Genomic DNA, 24,432 nt, shown 5'->3' on the forward strand with positions numbered 1-24,432 from the left:
TCCACAAGGAAGCCTTTGGATGTTTCTAGCTGAATGTACACTGGTAATCTATAGAGATTTTTCAGGTGTTGAAAATGAATGCTAGGCTGTAAAGCGAGAGTTAATTTTTCACATGCTTTTGGACAGCAGTTCACTAGTAAGCTCTGAATCTTGCTTTGAAGATTGCTTCAAGGAGTTATTTTAGCTACAGCAGGTTGGAAAGAGATAGGAAGGAAGGAAGGAAGCGGTGCAACTTTGTACCATGTAGTCATCCCTTAAGTCCTAAAAAATGTAAGCAAATTTATCCTGAAGCCCTTTTATGGTTTTGGTTAAAGACAATCTGTAAGTGCTCAGATTCTTTTCAGTGGATAAGAAGATACAAGGATGTTGCTGGCTTCAAATGTTGTCAGTTCAAAGGAAAAAGTATTTGTAGCACTTCTACAGGCCTGTTGCAAGTTGCATGAGTTTTAAGTGTTGCTGAGAGGCCCAAGCAAAATAAGAGATCTATGGTGGAGAAGAAACAATGAAATTGTATATGTAGGTTTTTATCAAGTACTCCAGCTTCCCTTAAGAATAGGGAAAAGTGCTGCATAACTGATGTGAACTTAATTACCAATCATTTGGTATGCTAGTGGTGTTGTAACTACAAAATTACAGTGAACTCCACAAGCTGGAAGGTAGCTAATTACTCTTGTTGTCTTACTGGTGAGTCATTGTAAGCATCCAGATAAACTGTTTTGTGAAAGCATCTAACTTTATGAAAAGAATTTTGTAAAGTAAGGAAAAAAAACACCTTAAAAAAATCCAACTATAGAAGAATCAAGGTCTTATAATCTAGGCTGTGCACCAGAATGGTCCAGAGTTCACATTTGGTTCTGTGAACTTGCCTTATCGTTTAAATAAAGTTACATCAGTTCACATTTCTTACAACCCTATCTCTGCAGTTTTGATACTCTTCATAGACATGTTGCATACTGTGTTATTCCACTACATGCATATGGAATTTTGTTTGAACTCTTGTACATTTAAGACCCAGGATTCTTGTTCTGTCAGAACTTGAGATGAACTTCTGGAGTTGTGTCAGAAGTGTGCGAGTCTGGAAACTTCTCTCTCAGTGAATATTTTTGTTATTAGACTTAAGTTTCCTGCATACCAAACATTGGGATCTTGCAAATAAAAAAATAAAAAAAATGCTGCTGCCTTTTAGAACTGGCTTTGCTCATTTTAGGTTCTGTCACTGGTCCTCCTGCTTGAATTCTGTTGGAAGAGTAGTGTGTGATCATGGATCGCTGCCAGGGTATGTTCTAGTGGAATATGTTATGCCAGATTGTTTTCCACAGTGGATGCCTATGGCGGTGCTGGATGGCTTTCTTGGGGCTCATTCATTCACAAGCCTCTGACTGTTGCCAGAGGAGGAGGTGGCTGAATCCAGTGTGAGTTAAGGGGTGGAGGTAGCTCAGGAATACTGAAAAGAAAGGAGTGGGAGTGTTCTTCCCTAATTCTTTCAACCGTTTATGATGAGTTGGGTAAATTTTTGGCAAGTTAGCTCTTGGCTGGTCAGCCCTTGAAACGTCACCTGGCCATTGGGAAGATTTTTTGCAGCCTGAGCTGTCGTTCTTCCTTCCAGCACGAACTTCTGAGCAGGGATCCTGGATTGTCTCGTTCTTTGGACAAGCAGTGCATTGCTCAGTGTCTGGTCTTTAGAGGGCTCTTGGGAAACATCTGGTGAGGCATGACAAGACCTCTGGAGCTTTTGTGTTCCTGCAAAGAGCCCAATAAGGCTGAGGTGAAATGTGGGGCTTTTTTTCTCTGAAAGCCAGCTGAGGCCTTAAAGGGAAAACACCTTATTGAAGTAGTGAAAAAGTTATTCTGTCACTTGTCCCTTTACTTCTGAAGCTTGAGGCTCTTGCACAAGGCCAGTCTGCCAGAGGAGTGGGGTATAACTGACTTGAAAGTTTGTCTCATCTCTGGCACACGGAGCTGCAGGTGCTGTGTCTACCTGGCAGTTTGCAGCACGGATGGTAATAAAATGCTGCACGTGCCTGTTATTAAATGAAAAACTATGTGTAGTTAGCATGCGAACAGGCATAGGCTTGTCCCCAAAGGAGCACGTGACAGTTTCACAATCTCCAGATTCTTCATTGTTGTATCAAGGCTTCCTAGAAATAGAGTGAAATACCAAAATTCCTCATCTGGAAATGAGTAGAAGGGACTCTGAATTGTTTCTTGGCTCTTGGGTAAAGTAGGGGAACATGATGCTCGTTAAAGCATAAGCATTACCCTCAGCAGAAGTTCTGAGTTACCCAGACTTCATGTAGAAAGAGCTGCAAATGGAGTTTTTGTTCTCAGTTTAAGTTGTGCTTGCTATTTCTTCCAAACAGGTGGTAATCAAGATGCCACCGTTGCTTTTTTGTTGTGCTATGTTTGTCAGTAAAATGCTGCTCAAAGCAAAACTACCTCTAAAGATGAGGTGGAGGAGAGAAAGACCAATACGAGACTTTTCAGTCTTTCATTTTCATAATCTTTTGGGGGGTGTTTTCTCTGCAGATGGTCACTATTCCAGGAGGAGTGTTCACAATGGGCACTGATGAGCCTGAAATAAAGCAAGATGGAGAATGGCCTGCTAGAAGAGTCCATGTTAACAGTTTCTACATGGATCAGTATGAGGTCAGCAATGAGGAATTTGAGAGATTTGTGAATTCTACTGGCTACATTACTGAGGTAAGGCAGAAGAGTATGCAGTCTTCTGTCATCTTGTGTTGACAAAATTCCTGTTAAAAACTTAAGTTTTTTCTTTTTTGAAGGCTGTTACAATACTTCAGATTTGTGTGCTAGAATATTTCTGATGTAAGTAGTGGAGAGATGAAATTGTCTTACGTTGCTGCTCAGGGGTCTGAATGGGTGTTTAGATCTATACTCTTACATTTAGCAAGCATCTTGATGTCTGAACTAGTATCTTCCCTGCGCTATGATTGAGGCAATTGGGGTGAAGTAAATAAGTGGCTGAATATGTCTATGCAAGATTTCTTGGGCTTTTTGTTTGGGGTTTTTTGACCTTCGGGTCCTAGGACATCTTTGTACTAGTACAACTATGTTGTTAGGTTTTCCTTATTTTAGAGGAACAGGGTAGAAGTGATTTAAAAAAACTGCGATAGCTGAGGACTCTGCAGGCTAGTTCAGCGCAGCTGCTTGCTAATGAGGTGAGCAATAGAAAGCCCTGTTGTCTGAAGAAGATATAATAGCAAGTGTAATAATAGTTTTATGCATGTTACTGGGAACAATGGACTAAGAAATAATATGTTAAGGTTCTTCCAAGAAAGAAGCTACCTGTGCATAAGGCTCTGATCTTTCCTGACAGTTGACTGTTCCTACGCAACTTTTATAAATTCCTGACAGGCATTTTAGGCAAATAAAAGCCTTGGTAATGATCAGGTCTCAAAGGAGGCACTTTGCTGAATTCACTTGATTAAAGTGGTTCTCATTTGGAAGATACAATCCTTCTGGTTGGATGAAGGGCTTCTTTTATCTGCAGCACTATTTCTGTTTTTAAGTTCTTAGCTCAATAATTATGAAAAAAGGTTGCTTAACAATTTTGAGTTTGAACAGGGTTTGTTGCAAACAGCTTCCGGAATGAGCACATGTGCAGTGGTATTTAAATGTGGCACAGCATCAGATGGAGCCTGTTTCAGACAGCACTTTGTGTCTCAGCTAGCGTAGTTGGGTGCTCCACTTATCCTGTCTCCCTTGCTCCCCATGTGGAGCCCCTTTTTACACTGGATTTGGAAAAATAAACCTGGAGTTCAACAGCACTGATTCTTCAGGGTTTTTTTGGGGATGCATCTGAGCACATTTTTGTGTATTTAAATAGTGTCCATATTACTGTGGGTAAACAGAACCAACCTACTTCTTGGTTTTCTTCTGTTAAGGACTAGACTAAACTCCAGTGGGAGATGAAACCTGAAAGTAAATAGAAACCTGAAGAAAAAAAATCTCTAGGTGTACAGCTATCTTGTTGAACCAAAAGTATTTTTTAAGAAACTTTAAAAGTGCCCTTGATAGAGGCTGTCAGACTGAAATCTGGGGTCCCTTTCGTGATAAACCTGTTTGCCTCTCTCTGAGTTATTCAGATTGGGCAAATGAGAGAGATTATTTTTTTCTTCTCTTCTCTTTCCTTTCTGAAACTGAATATATAAAGATCACAACTATAGGCTAAAACTTATTGCAGTTTGGGTGGTGAGTGGGTGTTGTGGTTTAACCCCAGCTGGCAACTAAGTACCACGCAGCTGCTCACTCACTCCCTCCCCTGCCCTGGTGGAATGGGGAGGAGAATCAGAAAAAGGTAAAACTCATGGGTTGAGATAAGAATTTAATAATTGAAGTATAATAATAACAATAATAACTATTGTGATGAAAAGGAGAGAGAAAGAGAGAGGAATAAAACACAAGGGGTAGGGGATGGAAGCAAACAAAAGAAACTAAAAAAATCAGAGTGGTGCACAATATAGTTTCTTGCCACCCGCTGACCGATGCCCAGCCAGTCCCTGAGCAGCAATCAGCAGGCCCTGGCCAACTTCCCCCAGCTTACACACCAAGCATGGTGTTCTAGGGTATGGAATATCCCTTTGGCTAGTGTGGGTCAGTTGTCCTGCATCTGCTGTCTCCTGGCTTCTTGTGTACCTGCTCACTGGCAGAGCATGGGAAACTGGAAAGTCCTTCATCTAGAGTAAGCAACAACTAAGACATCTCTGTTATCAACATGGTTTTCATACTAAATCCAAAACACAGCATTGTACCAGCTACTAAGAAGAAAATTAACTCTCTACCCCAGCCAAAACCAGGACAATGGGATCCTTCTTTCAAACTGTGTTGCTTGAAGAGTTCTGAGTGTGCAGAAGCAACTCATGGCCATCAGTCTCAGTCTCTGGATGCCTATAATAAAAGGAAGAAACTGAGAAGGGCAAATGTGTTGAATTGTAGTTTTGATTTCCCTAGTATATCAATTCTCTTAGTTTACCAAGGGAAAAAAAAACTATGTTAGTATCATGTACTGTGATCCATTGAAAAATTATTTGTGGTTTTTGTTTTCTTTTGGCTTTATATAATGCGAGACATAATGATTGGGTAACTCTTTAACTCTCCTATTGTTACAGCACTTTTAATACATGGTGCTAGTGATGATGGAGCAGCAAGTGACAAGGCTTAAGTCTTTTATTGTGATTCCCAAAGGAAAATGAAGAGAAATTACGCCTTCCTCTGAATGTTAGATCATTGACTGCAGCATTTTAAAACAGTTGGGACAATTGGAACTGCATTTTTAATTAATAAATCTAAAAACATTTGCAGAAGCTTTGTGAGCTGCCATCTGTCCAGTTGCTGTTGAAGAACAGTGACATCCAGAGGTAAAATGCCTTCTCTTCTGTTCCAAAATAGCTTCCTTGAAAGACAAATCAAAAATAGTATTAGAATTTCCTTATCCTTGATAAAACACCACTCACATTTACAGCTTTAAAAATAACATTTCTTTCATAATATGGGTGATTTTTTAATTTTTTTTTTTTCTAGGCAGAGAAATTTGGGGATTCCTTTGTGTTCGAGGGAATGCTGAGTGAAGAAGTAAAGGCTGATATCCACCAAGCAGTGAGTAACACAGCAGAGCAAAACTTACTTAATCACTGGGGTAGATGTGTTAGCAGTTGTGGCAGTAGTATTGAAATTGTGTGGTGTTCCCAAAGCCACATATATAATGGGGTCTATGGAGTGGTGTTTGGCCTAAAAGATTAGATGCCCTCAAGTGTGGAAGATTTACAGTCTATTCTCTTTTACCTTTTTTAAACAATTTAAAAAAAAAATCTGCTTCCGATTAGCAGAAGTGAGTATCAATCTCCTTTTGTTTTGGTTTTTTTTTTCCCCTTATAATGAGAGATATTTAGGACTGTAGTAAGTGATGCAGATAGAAGGCTGTTTATTTGCATTACATGTAACAGTGTGATGCTTCAGAAATTCCAATGTCAGTAGCATGTGCTGAGTGCTGTGCTGTGTAGGCAAAGAACAGGAGTGCTGCTGGCTCCAAGAGCATATGTAAACGTGACTGGCAGACTCTGCCAATGCAGTCTTGCATCCAAGCAAAGTGGGCAAATCCCAGATCCTACCAATTTAAGAAAATGAGGATAATCTGTGTATCTGATAAAACAGCAATGCTATCTAAGTGATGCACTAGCACAGTGAGTGCTTTTTTTATGTTAACTGGAGGCAAATATTCCAAAGAAGTGCCATTTTGATGGCAGACCTGAGAGTGTAAGACTCATAATGTTGTGAATGGCTTAAGCTGTGCTTCCTCCATCTCTGTAGAAGATTTATATGCCTTGATGCTTTTTTCAGTTCCCTTCATCTTACTAGGGCAACATAGCAATCCTGGTAGGTGCCATGCTGATGATCAGCTGGTGCTGATCCACTTCTCCTGTTGAGTAGAAGTGAATGTTAGTTGGTTTTTTTTTTTTAAATGTTGGTAGCAAAGCTTCCCTGCCCCTCTTCTTCTTTTTCTGTTGTGAATGTGTTGCTGAGCCTTTCCTTTCTTAGGCTTCATTTACCTCCTCCTTAACAAGTTACTTAACCTTTACAGGTCCCAATAGTAAGCAGATTATGTATTGTCGTCATCTGGATGAATTTATCTGGTCTGAGCAGAAGTTTGGACAAGATGACCTCCTGAGGTCTCTTCCTGTCAGAATTATCCTCAGATCTGATGAACACACTGTTTTTCCAGGTCTCTTGTCCCATGCCTTTAAAAAGCCCTTAGAAATGAAGCATTCTGATGTGCATAGTGTGGCAGGTTTAGGGGGTGGGGGTGGCTTCAAGTAGCATTTACTCTGCATGGGCATTTCTTCAGCTTTTTTTGGTTAATTTTCTTTTGGCTTAGCAAAGCTAACTTGGCTTATTCTGCAACTGCTTGAGTCAACACAGGGAAGCAGGATGTACATGGGGCAGGGATAAGGTAGTAGCAAGACTGAAACTCCATCTTTTGGCAATAGTTCAGTTAAACGTAAGTAAGTGTTCAGTGAAACTGCACTTATAGAAGAGCACAAGTTGCCACCTTTTGCACCTCCTGATACTAGATAAGCAAAGAGGGAGAGAGGTGGGACAATCTGAGATGACATTATGTCTTTTAGTTAGTAGCAAGGTTTTCATTATGCATGTCAGTTGATCCAAGGTACAACCTCGGGAGTTCAGAGGATTGTTATTTATTATGGCAAACAACTGAGAATACCTGGGACTTCAGTATTAAGTTGCTTGATTTTTCTCCAAGATTGTTTATCACACAAAGAATTTTTCTTCTGTGAGCATGGTGCGGTAACTCAGAGTAGTGAATATTAATTGTTCTGTATAAATGATGCTCTTGGTTGAGAGGGAAAGTCTGTAGAGTTTGATTTCTATCTCCAAGGGGCAGACTGATAGATTGGAGGTTTCATGAAGCCCCATGTGAATGTGGGCTGTGAATGACTGGCAAAAAAGGTGGGGTTTTGCTTCCTACTGCAAGGAAAGGAAGATTACAAGAATATTTTATCTTTTAATTCGGGACTAACATTTGTGTACTGTGAGATATAGGAAGATTAAATTGGACTTCCTAAGTACTAGCATTATGATGTTGAAGGTAGGATAAATCCAGATGGGCTCATTTCATCTTCACAACAGTTGGTATTAGAGAAATTTTTTCCTGCCCTAGTTCTGTGATGCAGAAATCCCTAAATCACGCTCTCAGTTTTAAAACAAAGAAACCCTAAGAATGCTGGTGTAAGCTCAGTCTTGGCTATTTGTGTAAACACATACAGGGTGTTGGGAGCCACTTTACTGGGTGTGTCAGCCGAATTTTAAAGTGTTGGCTGTAATATGAACAGAACAAGTATTATGCCAGACAGCTGGAATGGAGCCCAAACTGGTCTTTTTGGCTGCTTCTTGATGAAGGTTTTCTGTATTTGTTTGAAGTAAACTTTAGGAGACTGTCCTTTTGCCATGTTTTCAGTATTCATTATTGGACATTTTGCGAGTTGCTAGAATGCAGAGCATTGTCAAAATAGACACAGAGAAAGATTGTACTAAATGTTTTGGTAGGGTGATCTGGAGAATAGTGACTGCCTGCCTTGTAGTTTGGCACTTCTAAACTTCATGCTGATGCTGTGGGCAAACATGTTGTAAAATGTGGTAATATTGTCAGGAGGTGAAAAAGAAACTAAAGCCACTTTTGTTCCTCCTGTCTGCCTACCCCCTCACCAGCTAGATACCATGAAATCCTAGTTCTAGGAAGTAACTTGGCCTGCAAGGAGAAGGTGTCAGAAAGCAGCTCAGCAATGGAGCTGCAAAGATAACTGTGTCTGAAGGTACAGCTTAGAGTTCTATCTGTGTGTGCTTCTGCCTCTCAAAACCATGTCCAGTATGCATTTTCTGTGAGAGGTTATAAATGTTGCGAGTACTGTACAGACCTTAGTTGTTTTGAGGGTCACTGGTTTTTGTGACAGTGCAATTTGTAAGCTAGAACAAGTAAGGATCTTTCAGTTGCAGGGAAGGGAACCATGAGCCATGGGAGGTGGCATTAGGATATAATGTAGTGAGACTGCTGCTCAGGCAACCAAATTCTGTGTAGGCCATGCTTATTCTGGCTGATTGAAATTAATACAATGTATTAGCAGTTTTTTATAGATAATGCTTTCAAGAAACAAGTTTCTGTAGATGTCTTGCAAGAAACTTCTTATTGCAAAATGCAGAAGCACCCCAACTATGGGGTAGGGACTTTAAGCGTTCTGTAAAAGTGAATTTTTGCTAAGCATCTGTAAGCTTAAATGAAACAATAGAAACTAGGGGAGGGGGGAAGAAAATTGCCCCAAATATTTAAAATCTGCTAGTGTCTGGTGGGGAAAAAATGGTGAAAGGAATGTAATGCTATTCAGTTACTTTAATAAAGAAAAGTGAATGCACTTTAAAACTTGGCTACTGCAGCATAGCCATTCAAATGTAATTAGAAAAAGTGTAAATTGTGTGAAGTTTGTATCAGCAGATTGTAATGATCGGCAATAGGCTTTTTTAAGGCTTTTTTCTCAATGTATGTCTTAGTCCGCTAATATTTAGGTTGTGGTATGTGTCGTCTTGAATCATAACTATGGCTGTGAAAAGCAGAAATAAGATCTCAACACTGGAGCATTACTGGTACTGAAAATCCTTCCAGGAAATTGATGGGAGAAAGGACTATATTTTTACTTTGCCTTAGTGTCTCAGACATGTTTTGATAAGACTTTTCTCCAGCTGAAGCACAGAGGTGCTAAATGCAATTGTGAGTATAGGGGAAGAGCTACAGGAATGTATATTTTGGAATTAGCATTTCATACGCAGTTAAAGAACTAGGTGGAGGTAGCAGTGAAGATACTGAACTAAATGGTTTGTAACAGTTCCTATAAATAATGAGGTGCATGTGTCTGTTGGGGAGTATCTGGGGGTTTTGCTCTATTTGGCCACTTTGGCTTTTCCAGTTCTTAAACCAGACAAAGTTATCGTAGTCCCTCAAAGGAAGCAGACCGCTAAGCTAGAACAGAGGTGGGGCTGGTGAAAGCTAATGCAGGAGCAAACCAGCTTAGCACGTATTATAATTGTTGGAGCTTTGGGTGTGCATTTCCTGGAGGTGAGGTGGTCTCTTAGATAGCCACTGCTACAGGAATGCAGGTTGGACCTAACCCTCCTCTGGAAGGGAAGCAGTAAAAAGGGGTGTAGCAACCAATAATTGAATTGTTCTAGACTTCTGGGAACACAAGTTTTAGTTTTGGCTTTTGAGTTTGCAGTGGTGATGTGGTAGATAGTGAAAATTTAGCACTGTAACAGATGAGGGTGTTACTGATAGAACTGGTGAGGACCTTTTCAAGTAAAAAAGGATTTTCTAGGCTAAGAGGCGAAGGTCCTTTGAAACTAAATCATTTTGTGTGGGCTTAACAAGTTTGGATAGTTTCACATATTAAAATCAGTTCTCAGACTTGCAGATTAAAACTAACTACTAATTACTGCATCTATTACAGCTATTAAGTTATGGCTTTTCTTGGGTATTTGGCCTTTGGTTTAGATACCATAGATGAAACACAGCCTGGAATTGCCAACAGCTTGGAACTCGGAGATATTTTTTTTTTTCTTTCCTTCTCTTTTGAGAGAACTGGAGGAAATGGAAAAAGCTCAAAATGTAGAGGTTTTGTTATTCTTATTTTATGACAAAACTGCCTACTTTATCTTCCTGACTGAGTTCAGAAGGAAGTACAGACGGGGGGAAATGCATGCCCAGTGCTATTATTCCATGCCATTGTAAAATGCCATTGATGAGGCATTTTAATGTATCCTAGAGCAAAAAGCATGGGGATGGTGTCTGTGAAATGAGAAGGTACTGGGGCGTGCTTGCCAGTGAGGGGATTTGAGAGCACCTGCAAATAACTGCAAATGTTTTGCTTGCTGTGCATCTACCCTGAAAAAGGTAAACAGGGTAGCACTTACCAAGACTGGAATACAGTGTAAGTCAGATTTTCTCACTGGAGAGTAGTAGGAACATTTTGATTCTTGGCTTGTGCAAGATAGCAAAATAATTTTTGCTTCTAGGCCAGATAAATTCTGCAATGAAGAGACCGATAGCATACAAATCTGTATACTTAATTTGTCTTTAGGAGGTATTGAATTTTTGGTCTGAGAATGCGATGAAATTAGTTCCTGGCAGACTTGAGGAAATACTATTAAGGAGTTCTGGTCAATCTAGAACTACTGAATGCTACTTTCATCCCTGTTTGTATGGAGACCTCTGCAGCGGTCTTGAGCTGTGCAATTTGCCTATTTATACCAGTGCCTCTAGCCAGTAACTCAAAGGACACAATCCCATTCTAAAACCAATGAAAACATAAGCATTTCAAATAGGATTTAAAATTAATAATGAAACAAGCAATGTTTGCAGGTAGGATAGCAGTACTGCTGTCTGCAGCAGTTACTATGGAGAGTGACAGCGTGCAATACTTTGCTTATCTGTGGCTTGGGGGGAAGCAGATAGGTTATTGCATAGTTTGTCTGCTACTGTTAAAACATCAACATGCCTAAGATGCATAAGCAGAAGTTGACAAACACGCTTATTGCTACTTTAAGGGTAACTTTCATCTCTAGCACACTTGGTTTTGTTTTTTCAGAGACCTTTCAGAAAGAAAATGGCAATCAAAGGCATGGGTGAGCTGATTTTTTGCAGACCCTAATGGTTTGGCTATTGCCTGTGAGGAGCTGGGAAGGTGGAGCTGCTATTGAACTATTAATCTCTGTCTTCTTATGCCGTGCTCCCACTACTGGGATAAAGAACGATGTGCAGGAAGAGTCTCTCACTGGGAATTACCAGTAACGTTGGTCCATAACGGTCAGTATAAACTACAACTTTAAAATGGGGCATTGCTTGTGCCTCAGGCTGCAGATGTATCCATACAAGCCTTATTTTCTTAAAGCTCGTATTCACTTGGCTATTGGAAAAAATTACTAGCTTGAGTGCAGATTTAGATGTTGGCTGAAAAATAGACTTCCAGAGATGGAACTCACCAGGAATATCAGTTCCTCAAAAGAAGCTTCTTTGGATTCCAAAACTTGCACTTAATGAATCTTACTGGATTTTAGCATCAAATATTTTTGGTTATTTTTCTTGGAGGATTGACATAGCTGTGAAGTATTACACTATTTGAATGAGATTCAATGACCTTTCCTTATATGAAGGAAGAGGTCCCTTTGTAAAAATAAAATGCTAGTTTCCAGTTAAGTCTGAAATATTTTCTCCAACTGATCACTTAAAATGTATTTATTCTTAATCTATAAAGCTGCTGCCTTTCTTTTTTTTGCGATACTGCAATTTCAAAGTGCTTTAAAGTATTGGGACTTAAGGCAAACAATATCAATATTCAATATTAAACAAAAAAAAATATCCTTATTGCTTTAATTTCTGAGCTAATGAGGGAGGCTAGAAACCTTAGAAAATAAGAATGAAAACAGATTCTTCTGTAATTGGAGCTTTTGGGAGCTGGGACTTCTGAGCAATATAAATAAATAGCATGGGACTTGCAGTGGTGCAGAAGCTGTCAACATCAAGTATTAGCTTCTGGAAAAAGTACTCAGCTGTCTACTTCTAAGCTGTTTCAGTGTGCTTAATTACTGATTTGGTGGAGAATTTGACAATCATGTTTCGGTTCAGTTTATGTACATAATTATAGAAGGTTTGCTCTTCTCTGCAGAGTATCTTCAAGTACAAATATGAATTATAGCTGCATATGTAGATTATATCTCCCATGTGCAGCTACTATGACAACCATGGTAACTGGCTAGGAGAGGTCTATTCGTTGTCTTGAGTCTTCAAGTGGTGTTCACTTCCACACTATTTACATTGCAATGTCTCCCTGACTCAGTTACAGCTGTTTCAACTTAAATGCAAGCCTGTTGCTATAGAGATGGTGCACTGCATAGAAACAGGTCATGTTCCTGCCGCTCTCAGTGGAGAAGCGGAGCTGCAGGCTGGCGAAGGTGAACAGGGAGCATGCATCTGCTGGAAGGGTTTTCCTTGCATTTGGAAAATGGCTCTAAAATCGAGCGGGACCACTGCCTGGCTCCGGCTTGTTTCAAACTGCCCTTCATGCAGTGATGCATTCTGAATCTGACTGCCAAGCTGAATCAGAGCAGAGGGGCTAAGCTTCATCTCTGCCCTCTGCTGATTTCCCTCCCTGGTCCAGAGCAGGACCTGACAGCTGTCAGCCAAAATGTGGGGTGGGTTAGCGTCAGCTGGGAGCTGGGCTGTGCTAGTGCAGCAGCCCAGAGTAGCTGCTGCTTCCTGATGTCTGGGGCTGCTGAATCACGATCCCAGTGCTCGACTGACCTCTTCATACCCATAGTCTGCTTCTGCAGGCAGGTGTAGGTGAATGGTACCTGTCTACTGGCGGTGCCTGGCTGGCAGAGTGGGCTTCCCTGCTGCGGAGGGAAGGAGATGCTGTAGGGATACGCAGTTGGGAGCTGTGTGATGGAGGTGGGAGTGAAATCTCTGCTCTGAATCTTAGTGAGGGAAGAAGTTTTTGAAGGTTGTTAGGAAGGCATGCTGATTCTACTTAGAAAAATAGATGTTAAGTTACTTGTGACCAGGACCCCACCTTATGTGATTTCTGTGTGGTTTCTGAGTGGAAAATGACAATGGCTTATCTGTTGCACAGTAATTATTTTCATTTCTGAAACTTCCTGCCCTACTAAAAATGTTCTATTTTCTGTCTGCCTCTTTCTTCAGTAGCTCATTAATCAGCAGTTCAGGGTTTAAGATATGGCTTAGAGGAGGAAAAATTGACAGAGATTTATGTGTATCTGCCTTGCATGGATAAAATAAAACCTCATCCAAATATTATATTCTTTACCGAATAACTAATTTTTTCTCAAGTCCTACCAATGCTAGCAGTGAGGGTATCCAGACCACTGGGTATATTTCTCAGAGATATTGCTTCATAACTTCCCTGCTTCCAGCTGATGCACACATTGCTTTTGCAGCAAAGAGGATGCTATTGCAAATTAAAGATGTACAGAGTTTAACACAACCTGATTCAAACAAGTGGTAACCTATTAAGTCAGCTTCTGAAACTGAAGTGTGTGTATCTTTCAGAACCCACGGCTTAATAAATGGTTCTGGGAGAGTTTTCCAGACTTAGACTACTTTTCCCTCTGCAAATCTCTTTTCAGACAGTTGATTCCTGAATTGCTGAAGTTCTTAGTCTGCAATAACTTTTGCTTCTTCCCAATGGTTATCTTGACCTAGTGTATGCAGGCCTTATTATATTAAAAAAGCATTATAATGATGGAGCACATCAAAAAAAGGTGTTTGGTGCTACATGTCTGGATAACAGCATGAATTTCTCATCTTCTGTGCCTGACTTAAGGTTAAAATCTACAGCTTTGTTATTTCAAGTGAATTGCTGCACGTTAGAAATGGAATTACAGCCAAGATGAGCTACTCAGCTGAGTTTATTTTTGGTATTTTTTCTAATATATGTGTGAATTGAATTTGAAATTTGGAGGTAAAGTGGGGGGAGTGTTTTTTTCTAAGTTAGGTGCAAGACTATTATAAATGTTTTCATGGTTATTTGCTGGGGGATTTGGGTGTGTTTTCAAGGGTTTTTACTTACTGGTTTTGCAGTACCAGTACCAGTGTAATGCTGACGACGAAATTGACTTTGCTGATGTTTCCCCCCCCCCCCCCCCCCCCCCCCCCTTTCGTTTTTTATCCGTGTATTTGGGAAGTAATTTTCTTCAATAGGATTGTAAAGTAGTTTAAAAATCTTGAAATCACAAGCTAATGGGGCCATTAAAGTTAGGATATTCCAGCCTACTTTGAAAAGAAAATTGAATACTTAAAACTTTGACTTTTATGCAAACTGATAGTGGGAGTATAGGCTTCAGTTCTTCAAATAGCTTCATTTGAGTGGAAAACTTCTAGGTTGGAATTAAGTATTAGTATTCCCAGTGTGATCATATTGTGTTCTCTTTTCTTCACAGCGCTATGCGCCTGTGTTAAGCAGAACAGTGAGTTCTTAAAGTTTAATCCTGGACCACAGAGCTGGATAATCCAAGTTTTCAGCTGGATCAGACCAAAACAAGCATTGAGCTTCTCTGCCTCTGAAATGTGCTTTGCTCCTAGAACTGCATTTCCTTGTACATCAACGCAGTTGCATAATGTTTGCAGGGTGGTAATGTTTAACCAATTCTCTTAAAAGTGGTAGGCTGTGCTGTGAAGAGTTAATTAAAGTGAAGGAGATATTGTCCTCTAATTCAGTAACTCTTCAAGATGTATTCAGCAGCATATGCTGCTATTTTTACAAAATTAATCTGTTGCCCGTCTACAGAACACATGTTTCGGAGTGAAGCATGAGAATACTAAGCTTTATGAAAGTAACTAAGCTCATTAGTGGTGAGGGAGGGCTTTGCTGTATTAACTGTGATGTTGTAATATCTCTGTCTAATTAGCTCTTCTACTAATTAGATTTAGAACAATTAAAAGCTTTAAAGACTTATGAGAAGTTTTTTGAAAGGACTGTAAATTTCAGGTACATGACTTTCTCTTTTGGAAGGAGCATCTTGGTGCATGCTCACTGGTGTCACTGGCTGACTTAGATAAGTTTCCAATTAATTATTGAAGGCTGTATGAACTTTATCACTGTTACCACTGTCCTAGTACTATATGTGTAGCGTCTCTAAAGATCTGGGTGTTCTGAAAAGACTGGCAGCCATTTGGTGTTCAGTTCAGCAGAGCCAGAAAGAGAAGACGTGCACACGTAGTGCTCTCATGCGGAGACACTATATTTTTCTCATTTTAAAATAAACCATCCTGATTGAAAGCATCTGCTTTTTCTTTCGCATAACAAAAATGTTTTCCAAAATTGAAGTCTTCTGAAGTGTCTTTGCAGTCTCCTGCAGAGATTTTTTTTTTTCTTTAAATCCAAACCCCAGCAGTTAAATTTACAAAAATGTGTTGTGCTTAGTAACTATTGGGATGAAATCTTACTTGTGATCTTTCAGATTCACAGAGAACCTTTAGCAAACGATACTGTAGTGCTCTTTATTTTCCTTAAAGATCTGTAAAATTCTAACTTTGGATTTCTGTTCTATCTTGAGTGTAGATTAAAGGTTAAAGCTCAAAACAGATGAGGAATTGGTGAAATTAGACTAGTTTAAAACCTACTGACTGTAGTTTTTATTTAGCATTTGATCGTTCTGAAGCTTTAGCGCTATGGGAGTTGAGCGGAGTATCTCTCTGAAGATCCCATATTTGGGTTTGAAGACTGTAGTTTCTAGCAAGAGATAAATGCTTCTCATGCATTTTTCAAAAGGGTAGGGGCTCTGCTTGTGGTGAGAATGTCATTGGCATTGTCGGATACTGAGCCGGAATTACGTGGTTGGTGTTGTCAATTTCTGTGCTTGTTATGCTAGGGAGATCAGAAAGCAGGATCTTCAAGAAACGTCATTACTTTCGTAGTGCGCCTGGAGGGTCCCATTTAGATGAAGAGCACATGGACAGAACATCTTAGTCATCAGCAAGCAGCTGAGAACATCTTTATTGCTTTTGTGCTTAACACTGATGTCTCTTCACTAGCTTTGGCACAGAGTGTCGGAAACCCGTGTGTGGATGGCTTCCCAGCCTGAAGGAGTCCTGCAGCACGTTTAGGGATTCCAGCACTCTTCCCTAGAGCTCACAAAGAGCTGTAGGCTCTTCAGCTGAGTTTAAGCCAACAGCTCTGCAGCTTTAGTCCAGGATTGCTATTGATTTACAAAGAGCTCTTGAGTAAGGTACCCAGATGTATGTTGTAGGCAAAATCTGTGTGTGATGATGGGAGAAGAATGAAAAGCTGTCATGGGAACTGTTATAGCATACACTGATCAGCTGATATAAAAATAAGGTAATATGTCTTTGTGTATTAGCAGTACTTCTGTTTCTTAGGCACTTCAGTTTAATTTCCTACTGAAACGTTCAAATGAGAGATCTGCTGGGTAGTTTTGACCAGAGTTTTTCTTAACAAATGATGCTTGTCATAGTTATTTTTTCTCACATACAAGTAATTACATGTTAAATGCTCTTCACTGTTGAAGGATGCAGCTTCCTCCTAGAAGCTGCTGTTAAAATTCTTTGACCATACTGATACTCTGTCTCCGGAGTACCAGCTTTCAGTGACTTTTGCTTTCGAACTTTCTGTGAAGGATTTGGTGAGTTAAAGGGTCACACTCTTGGCACAGTTCCTACGTGTGTGCATAATGCTTTACAAAGTTGGTTTATCAGCATGATGAAGACAAAGAAATATTCTGCTTCTTCCCTTTGCCATCTTTTGAGTGGGGAAAGCTGATGGGCAGCAGAGAGGGCAGAAGTTGCTGAAGGTTTTACAGGCCAGTGTTAGAGAAGCATCTGCATCTCCTAGGTCTAGGGCTAACCAGCTGGTAGGCTATTTAACTCCTAAAGCATTGGAGGTTTATTTACTTAGATTTTTGTTCATTATGGAAGGGATCTCTGTAATAGGAGTGTTTTGAAAGCAAGCATTCAGACTGCTGGAATAAAACCACTTATTGATGGTTAGTATAAGTGTTATTTTCTGCCTCAGTTTCTGAAGGGACCCATTATTAAGCTAAGTATTTCTAAGTGAATGTGAGTGGGAACAGAATAGTTAAACGTGCTGTGCACTGACCTTCTCTGCTTTGAAGTAAGCTTAATAGAAGAAATCCTTAACAAATGTATTCCAGCAATAATTCCTTGGCATTGCAGAACCAAATTTGAGGCTTTTATTAGAGAGAAGTACTTGATGTCTGCATTATTAGAGTGTTTTGACTGCTTGATGTTGCTCAGCAAACCAACTGGGGAAAAAAAAAAAAGGCTTCACTTCTGTGGCTCTTCTGTCTCCACCTTCTGGAAGCTGACAGCAAATAATTTAAAATCGGCTTACTGAGTTAATTAACTGGAAAGTAAATGTGTTGCAAGATATGTGTTTTAACCCTAGTTAAAGGAAGTCATCAGGATTTTGTTGTAGTTATTCCAAAACACTGAGTCTAGGGAGCAAATAATTGGGATGAAAATTCTCTTTAAGCCAAAACTGTTGTGTGTTTGGGTTTTTTTTAATCATTTCTGCAGAATGTGTCAGACTGAAGTCAGCCAGGAGGTTAGCTGGTTCAACTGTACTGTGGGCATACTGTTGTAAAAGAATGGAGTAATACTCTAATGTTCCAGGTCACCTCTTCCAATCACTACCATCTGTTCTTGGCTGATGTTTTCAGAGGTCAGGAACTGAGAATTTGTGAGAGGACAGTGTGGTCCATCATAGTATGCTGAAGGCTGTGCTTTCAAAAAGAATAAACTGTGTCTTGTATCAGATCTGCAGGTGAGAAAAATGTAGAAGGGAAGAAGAGACAGCCAGTACCTCAGAGAAGTATGCTCAGGATTTAGTCTCCCTCTTGCTTGTTTTTGGGTGGCATTTTCTTTGTGCTGTTCTGTATCTTGGGCTGTTCCTTGAGCAGCGGTGTTGTAATGTAGATCAAATGATCGTCTTGGTTTATGAAAGATCATCTGGAATGTAACAGGTCAGTTGGCTGCAGACAGAGCCATGAACTGTGAGTGACAGCTTTGTAGCCTGTGTTCGCACAGTTTTTTTCAGAATAACCTTTAGCTGGGAACTTAAGTCTTCTTCCTTGGCCATTCTCATCACTTCTCAGGTTGCAGCTGCTCCCTGGTGGTTGCCTGTGAAGGGAGCCAACTGGAAGCACCCCGAAGGTCCTGACTCTAGTATCTCCAACAGGTAAGCCGTGAATGACCATTCCATTATAATAGACAGTGCTTGTAAATATACCTGTTGACTTGCATCAGGAGGGGGTGGGGGCAAGAAAAGGTCTTTAATTAGGTACCTGTTTGCTGCTGCTTCTGCTACTATTTTCTCATCTTCTAGGGGTCATCTGGTCAATGATGCAGAATTTCAAAAAGATGTATAAACACTTTCCACCTGAGGGAAAAGAGACCGTACTGAAATGTGCTTCAGTGTTTTCTAGTCACATTTAGATGTCAGTAGTGAAACAGTAGATCTCTAGAGGGTCAGTATCTTTAGAGTATTCAGTGCAGATCTGGCTTTGGGGAGGCAGACTAAATTTGAGCTGTATGCATGTTCTAGGAATCTGTGTAGCATGTTGTCCATCTGAGATTTGGAAGCATATCTCTCTGGCAGCAGCGTACTGAAGAGTGTTGTTCTTTTTACTGTATTCTGACTTTGTGGGCTGATTATTGTGGAAAATCAGTTGTGACTTTATCTAGCAGCTCTAAATGCTGTGGAAAACTGTGCTTTTTCCTAACAGTCTATAGTTAGTACTGTGCTTTGCTAGTGTGAACCCTGAAATTTGCTGATCCATGTCTTCATGCAGTCTCTTTCCATTCAGAAGTGGAAGGAATTTTATGTCTAGAAAATCAAAAGCCTTCGTTAATCTCAGGTGCTTTTTATGGATACTGCAGAACTAGCCCCAAGTTGGGCATGTTGAAAACTGTTGTTCAGTTACGAGTGTTAGGGCATGCTTACTTAGATGTGACCTCTTACATTGCAACTCTTTCTCTTGCTAGGCAGATGTCAATGAAGTTGGCACTAGCTGTCTTAATCATCTAGTTAAGTTTTGAAACTGTCATTTGAAATTAAGTCAGGCTCTGTAGCCTAGATCTACTAGAGGCTGGCATGTTTTTGAGTTCTCTAAGGACAGGGCTATGTTAGTGTAACATCATTTGATGGCTGAACTGCTTAGTAACAAGTCCATTGTCTGTTCTCCAAGGGCAATGAAAGAATTATCTGAGGCAAAAATAGAGATAATATCAGGAGGTGTTGTTAGGGGGAGACAGAGAAATTTAGGTCACAGTCAGCAGATAAGAGTTGGAAACCTGCCATGTAAATCTAGTCTTGTAGAAGTATGGTGCAAATCTAGCCTAGTACAACTGTTGGTGAACTTGCCCCATGGAAGTAGCCTAATGGACCACCAGGTGTATGCTGACTTGTGAAATGAGGCAGGAAAGACAAGTTAATAGGAAGCCCTCTGTATCTGTCTTCTGGACCAGGGCTCTCAGCTCTTGAAGTATCTCGATTGGTTAGAGGCTTGGATGGGGAGGATCCTTTCGACAAGAATGACTAGGCATTTTTTCTGCCTCCTTTTGGAAAGAGAAGCCAGGGTTGTAAGGGCAGTCTTGGAACCAAACCAAAGATGGGAGCTTTTCTGTAAACTGTAGAGCAGCATGTAAAAGCACAATGAGACAAACAGCAGCTGATTATTTTTTTTTCTTCTTCCTTTTTTTTTTTTTCTGATGGCTGCATTTCCCTCCCAGCATCTTGCTGTCTTTCTTTAAATGGTAGCTTCTCTGTAAAACTAATCTGATGCTTGTCCGGTTGTAACTGAACTCTGAACTTACTCACAGTCCTTTGGCCATCTCTAAAAGTTTCGTAAATTGCTTGTGCTGTATAGCTGTGAAATTGCCTAGTTCTACTGATGATCTTGTCCTATTTATTTTGCTCCACAGAATGGATCATCCAGTTCTTCATGTTTCCTGGAATGATGCTGTGGCATTCTGCACATGGGCAGGGAAACGATTACCAACTGAGGCTGAATGGGAGTACAGCTGTCGAGGGGGCCTTGAAAATAGGTACCTGTCACAAATGTGTCCCTGATAAAGTTTCAAAACTGGTGTTTAACAGATAAGGAAGAATTTGTGTGGTTTTATTATTACCCTCAATGTCTTTTTCCTGTGTGGTGTGCACACCTGTGGTAAATGCAGCACTGACTTACTCTGAACAGATTCCTTTAGGGAAGTGAATTTCCCTACATACCCAAATAGTATATCGTAATCTCAACCCTGTAATGGGAGGGGAGCACAGAGAGCCAAGGAGAGCAGGAGATGTGAAAAAATACCAAGACACAGGACTGTTGTTATTGCAGGAGATGAAAGGTGTAGTGAAGGAGCTTAGTGCCAAGGCTGGGAGAGTTGCAAAAGAGCTTAAGTGAATAACTATTATCACTGCACAGCAACTGTAGGGCCACTGGACCCGCTTGTTACCTGACTGGTCTTGGGGAGGAGGGAAAGACAAGGTAACAGGCTTATGTCTTCTCCATCCTGTGCCCTGGACTACATACTGCACAGGGCAGTGCTGCCTTTCCCTCCTTCATGGACGAATTGTCCTCGTCCCTTGCTCGCCTTGAAAACCTGCTAGAAGTTGGCACAAATGGAACTGGAATACAGACAGTTCTCCAGAGTAAGGTGGGGAGGAAGCAGGGGGTGTGTGTGGTGTGTCTTTTTTTTTATTTAAATAAAAAAAGGCACAAATGTTTGACAACTGTTCTTCTGTATGTCTTTTAATAGACTTTTTCCATGGGGCAACAAGCTTCAACCGAAAGGTCAACATTATGCCAATATCTGGCAGGGAGTATTCCCAACTAGTAACACTGCAGAAGATGGATATAAAGGAACAGCGCCTGTACGTGTGTCTGAAGTGAATTAATCATATGGAAACCAACCTAGTCTTCCTAAAGGAAGAACAAGTCCAGGGGGGCTGGAACTAGATGGTCTTTAAGGTCCCTTCCACCCCAAACCATTCTATGATATGATTCTGTGATAAAATTAAGGTCTGTGTTTAACACAGTAAGTCATGACTATTTTCTGTTCCTGTACTCTTTCACCTTTAGATTTTTAAAGTTATAGTATATTTCACGGCAGACTGGTATTACCAAGGGATGCTTTTTAAAAAGCTAATTGGAAATTTAAGATTACTTTCATTTTAACTTTTAGTTCCTCTCAAACTGACCTCTTTTCCCCCTTTCCAGTCAGTTTGTAGTCAGAAGCTGAAACACTTTCTGCCTGCACTTCTGGCATTGAAGTTTTTGGAACTCTTTATTTTTTGGGTAGTTGTTCCTGACGCACAAAAATCATGCAATAGTTTAAAAGAAATGAAACTTCCCTTTGTGGAAAGGTTGTATCTGTCTAGTACGGCAAACAATGTGGGATTTAAAGGCAGTCAAGAATGTGAATGAATTATTAAATGGTAGTTAAAGTAAGTCCAAAAAGCTTCATCAGTCGAGGAGTCCGCATATGCATGAGTTGATAGCCACCCTTGCTTCTCTTTGATGGTAATGGGAAAGTGGAAGTTTGGAAGCATGGGCGTGGAGGGTCAGGTCATTAATGCTTTGTTTAGGTCTACATCTGTTGGTCAAACAGCACCTCTCTTTAGAGGATCAGTCTCCAAAACCAATGAGAAGATGCGTTATGGCATAGTGAAAATGTGGTGCTGAGGACATAGAGAATGATAATAGAGTTCATTCTTTCATTCTGTTTTATCTAAACAGAGTAGGTAAAAGTGTTATAGTTCTGCAGTTCTGATTTTGTGTCTGCTTTTGAGATATGAAGGCAAAACTCCTACTAAAGACAAATGTACCTTCAGGAGGCTGGTCTTCAGGATTAAAAAACCTTATTTCTTGTTGAGTGATTTACAGAACTGGCACTTGTGTTCCATATCTTGTATAGGTCACTGCATTTCCTCCCAATGGATATGGCTTGTACAACATTGTAGGAAATGCCTGGGAATGGACATCTGACTGGTGGGCTGTTCATCATTCAACAGATGAAGTTCACAACCCTGTAAGTATTTTATTGGCATCACATGAAGTATAGAATTCCCTCTTGCTACTCTGATGTGGTTGCAGTTTGAAAACCTGCTGTTCTTTGCTCTTCTCTGCTGTGTCTGGGGTGGGATTGGCTGTGTTCTGGTGAATTGGGAAGTATCACGCCACCAATCATCAACATGGGAATTGCAGTGCAATTTAGGTTGGTTATTGTTGGACAGGCCTCCACAACTGGTTAGCAGTGGAATAATTCCAAAGTGGCATCGTGTTATGTAAATAAAGAACTTGCCAATGCAGTGGAATTACTTTGGAGGGAGGGGGAGTTCTTTTGTTAATTTATGTTGCTACAAGCTATACTACTAGCTTGTACTACTATTATTTCCACCCCCCCACACACACACACACAGACACCCCCCAGGTAGAGAACAGACCATTGTGAGTAATCTTTACGGCTTCTGCTAGCTTGTTTAAAACTCAGTATGTAATAAAGCTGAAGTTTATGGAGAAAAGTAGCTTACCAGGCTTTGAGAGGTTAATCTTTGGTTTTCTTCATGGCAGGCAGAGAAAGAGAGTCCTGCAGGGTGAGCTTTGTATGTGGCATTTCTCATGTAGTATCTCTCAGCAGATTCAAGTTCTGGTATTGCATCTCCTTCTCTCTCATTTATCCAGGATGACTAAATCTGAGAAATGCACTCCTCTGCTCTCACAGAGCTTTTTTTGTTCAGACTCAGTTATCTGTAATGAGAAAACCAATTAAACCTCATGGGGCAGGAGCTCTCTGCTGCAGGATTTCAGTATCCACATGCTGTTGTCTCTTATGATATGTGTACTCTTTCTTTGGTGTGTTGAACATAGTTGGAGGCCTTTCTGGGAAGTCAGCAAGTGGAAGTAGCTTGAGGAACTTGCTAAACTTTTTTTGCTGTTTTGTATATTGCAGAAGCTGGTCTTCTGCTGTTCTTCCGGGAGTATGTGTCTAGTGAGAGAAATAAAACTAATTTTGGGGTCTAGATTGCTCTAGATCTGTACTAGCAGTTCCGTCACACTGTTGGAGCATATGAAGACCTCCTAACCCATACCAATGACAGTGCCCAGTTTCAAGTTGCTTGTATCCCTGTAAGACACCACGGGTCTCTCTAGTGGCTTCAGCTCTGTGTCGGACAGTGCACTGCATACATCTTCACAAGTAACTGAAATGCTGTAGCTTTTTTTTTCTTGTTTGATTTATAATACGATGGACTATTCTCTAATTTCTATTGGTATCAGTCTTGGTGGCCTAGCAATGGTGAAAGAACCTTCTTTTCCTTTGGGACCTTGGCTGTGTTGTATCCCCATCTGCTACCTTTTTTTACATATTGCACAAATAATACATATGATGCAATTTGAGTATTTCACAGTAGTAAAAAATTTCTGCCAGTTTCTGTAATTCAGCAATAATGGAAAGCTGTGTTGCATGAATTGAATCTTGAATGTATAAACACACCTGTCTTTTTCCAAGATTGACTCATGGCTTGCATGCATATACAGCAGAAATATGTTCAGAATTTATACTTAGCATTCAAACTGAATCTTTAGATATTTTTTTTTTCCTGTTTGCATACTGATTGATTAGGAAAGAAACATCTGCTGTCTTGCAATTCTGTTTCCATTCTGGTGGGTGTTTTATGTACGATTAAGGATAACTTTTTTTCTGTACCTTATGAATGGAAACAAGGCAAGTTTAAGAGCAACATTTCTAAAGATGAAGTCTTGAGTAGCTAGCAGAATGTGAATTTAGGTGAAGAACAATAAAACCAGCAATCTTTCCCATACCGGGGTAGAGTATTGATTTGCTTGCAGCCTTGTAAGTCAGCTTAGGAGGAAGAGGATGAGCAAGGCTGAACTTTGCATTCCAGACTGTGTTGTTACTGTCCTTTGCACCAGGGAAACTCCTGCTTTACCCCTTTCGATACTGAAGCTTCACTTCAGTGCCTGGAACCAAAGCCCCCTGATCTGCATGTGCTGCCTTAACCAGAGTGGAGGGAAAGGACCCTTTTCCCATCCGCACCCTTGCGAAGGCCAACAGCACCCGTGTCGCTGGGGGAGAGCGTAGGTCTGGCAGTTGGCAGCGTGTTGTGACTGTCTCTGTTCTTGTTCATCTGTTTCTCAGTCTAACAGCTACTTCAGTTTTGACTGCTTGTTTAACAGTGACCTCTCAGGGCAGGGAAAAGCTCGCAGCTCTGTAGGAGTTGTCTGCCCTAGCAAGAAGTGGTAACACTGGGAAACAAAAATAGAGTAACTAGGCCAAAT

General features: G+C 40.4%; 1 protein-coding gene and 1 long non-coding RNA gene across 4 annotated transcripts in view; one reads left to right on the forward strand and one right to left on the reverse strand.

Moving 5' to 3' along the window:
• SUMF1 (sulfatase modifying factor 1) overlaps positions 1 to 24,432 on the forward strand; it is a 38,884-nt gene that overhangs the window by 2,382 nt on the left and 12,070 nt on the right. For 2 of the 3 annotated variants that reach the window (XM_056337567.1, XM_056337568.1), the window contains exons 2-7: positions 2,527 to 2,700; positions 5,542 to 5,616; positions 18,226 to 18,308; positions 20,054 to 20,176; positions 20,891 to 21,005; positions 22,049 to 22,162. In XM_056337567.1, the coding sequence (XP_056193542.1) occupies positions 2,527 to 2,700; positions 5,542 to 5,616; positions 18,226 to 18,308; positions 20,054 to 20,176; positions 20,891 to 21,005; positions 22,049 to 22,162 (684 nt within the window). The remainder of the gene's footprint in view (positions 1 to 2,526; positions 2,701 to 5,541; positions 5,617 to 18,225; positions 18,309 to 20,053; positions 20,177 to 20,890; positions 21,006 to 22,048; positions 22,163 to 24,432) is intronic. The other variant, XM_056337569.1, reaches the window with a different exon arrangement.
• On the reverse strand, positions 4,025 to 23,324 carry LOC130148695 (uncharacterized). The gene is made up of 3 exons (XR_008821624.1): positions 22,665 to 23,324; positions 18,415 to 18,509; positions 4,025 to 5,413 (listed from the first exon to the last, which is right to left on the reverse strand). It is a non-coding gene; the product is annotated as an uncharacterized LOC130148695 (long non-coding RNA).

Source organism: Falco biarmicus, chromosome 4 (assembly GCF_023638135.1).
Source record: "Falco biarmicus isolate bFalBia1 chromosome 4, bFalBia1.pri, whole genome shotgun sequence".
NCBI classification, from domain to species: Eukaryota; Metazoa; Chordata; class Aves; order Falconiformes; family Falconidae; genus Falco; species Falco biarmicus.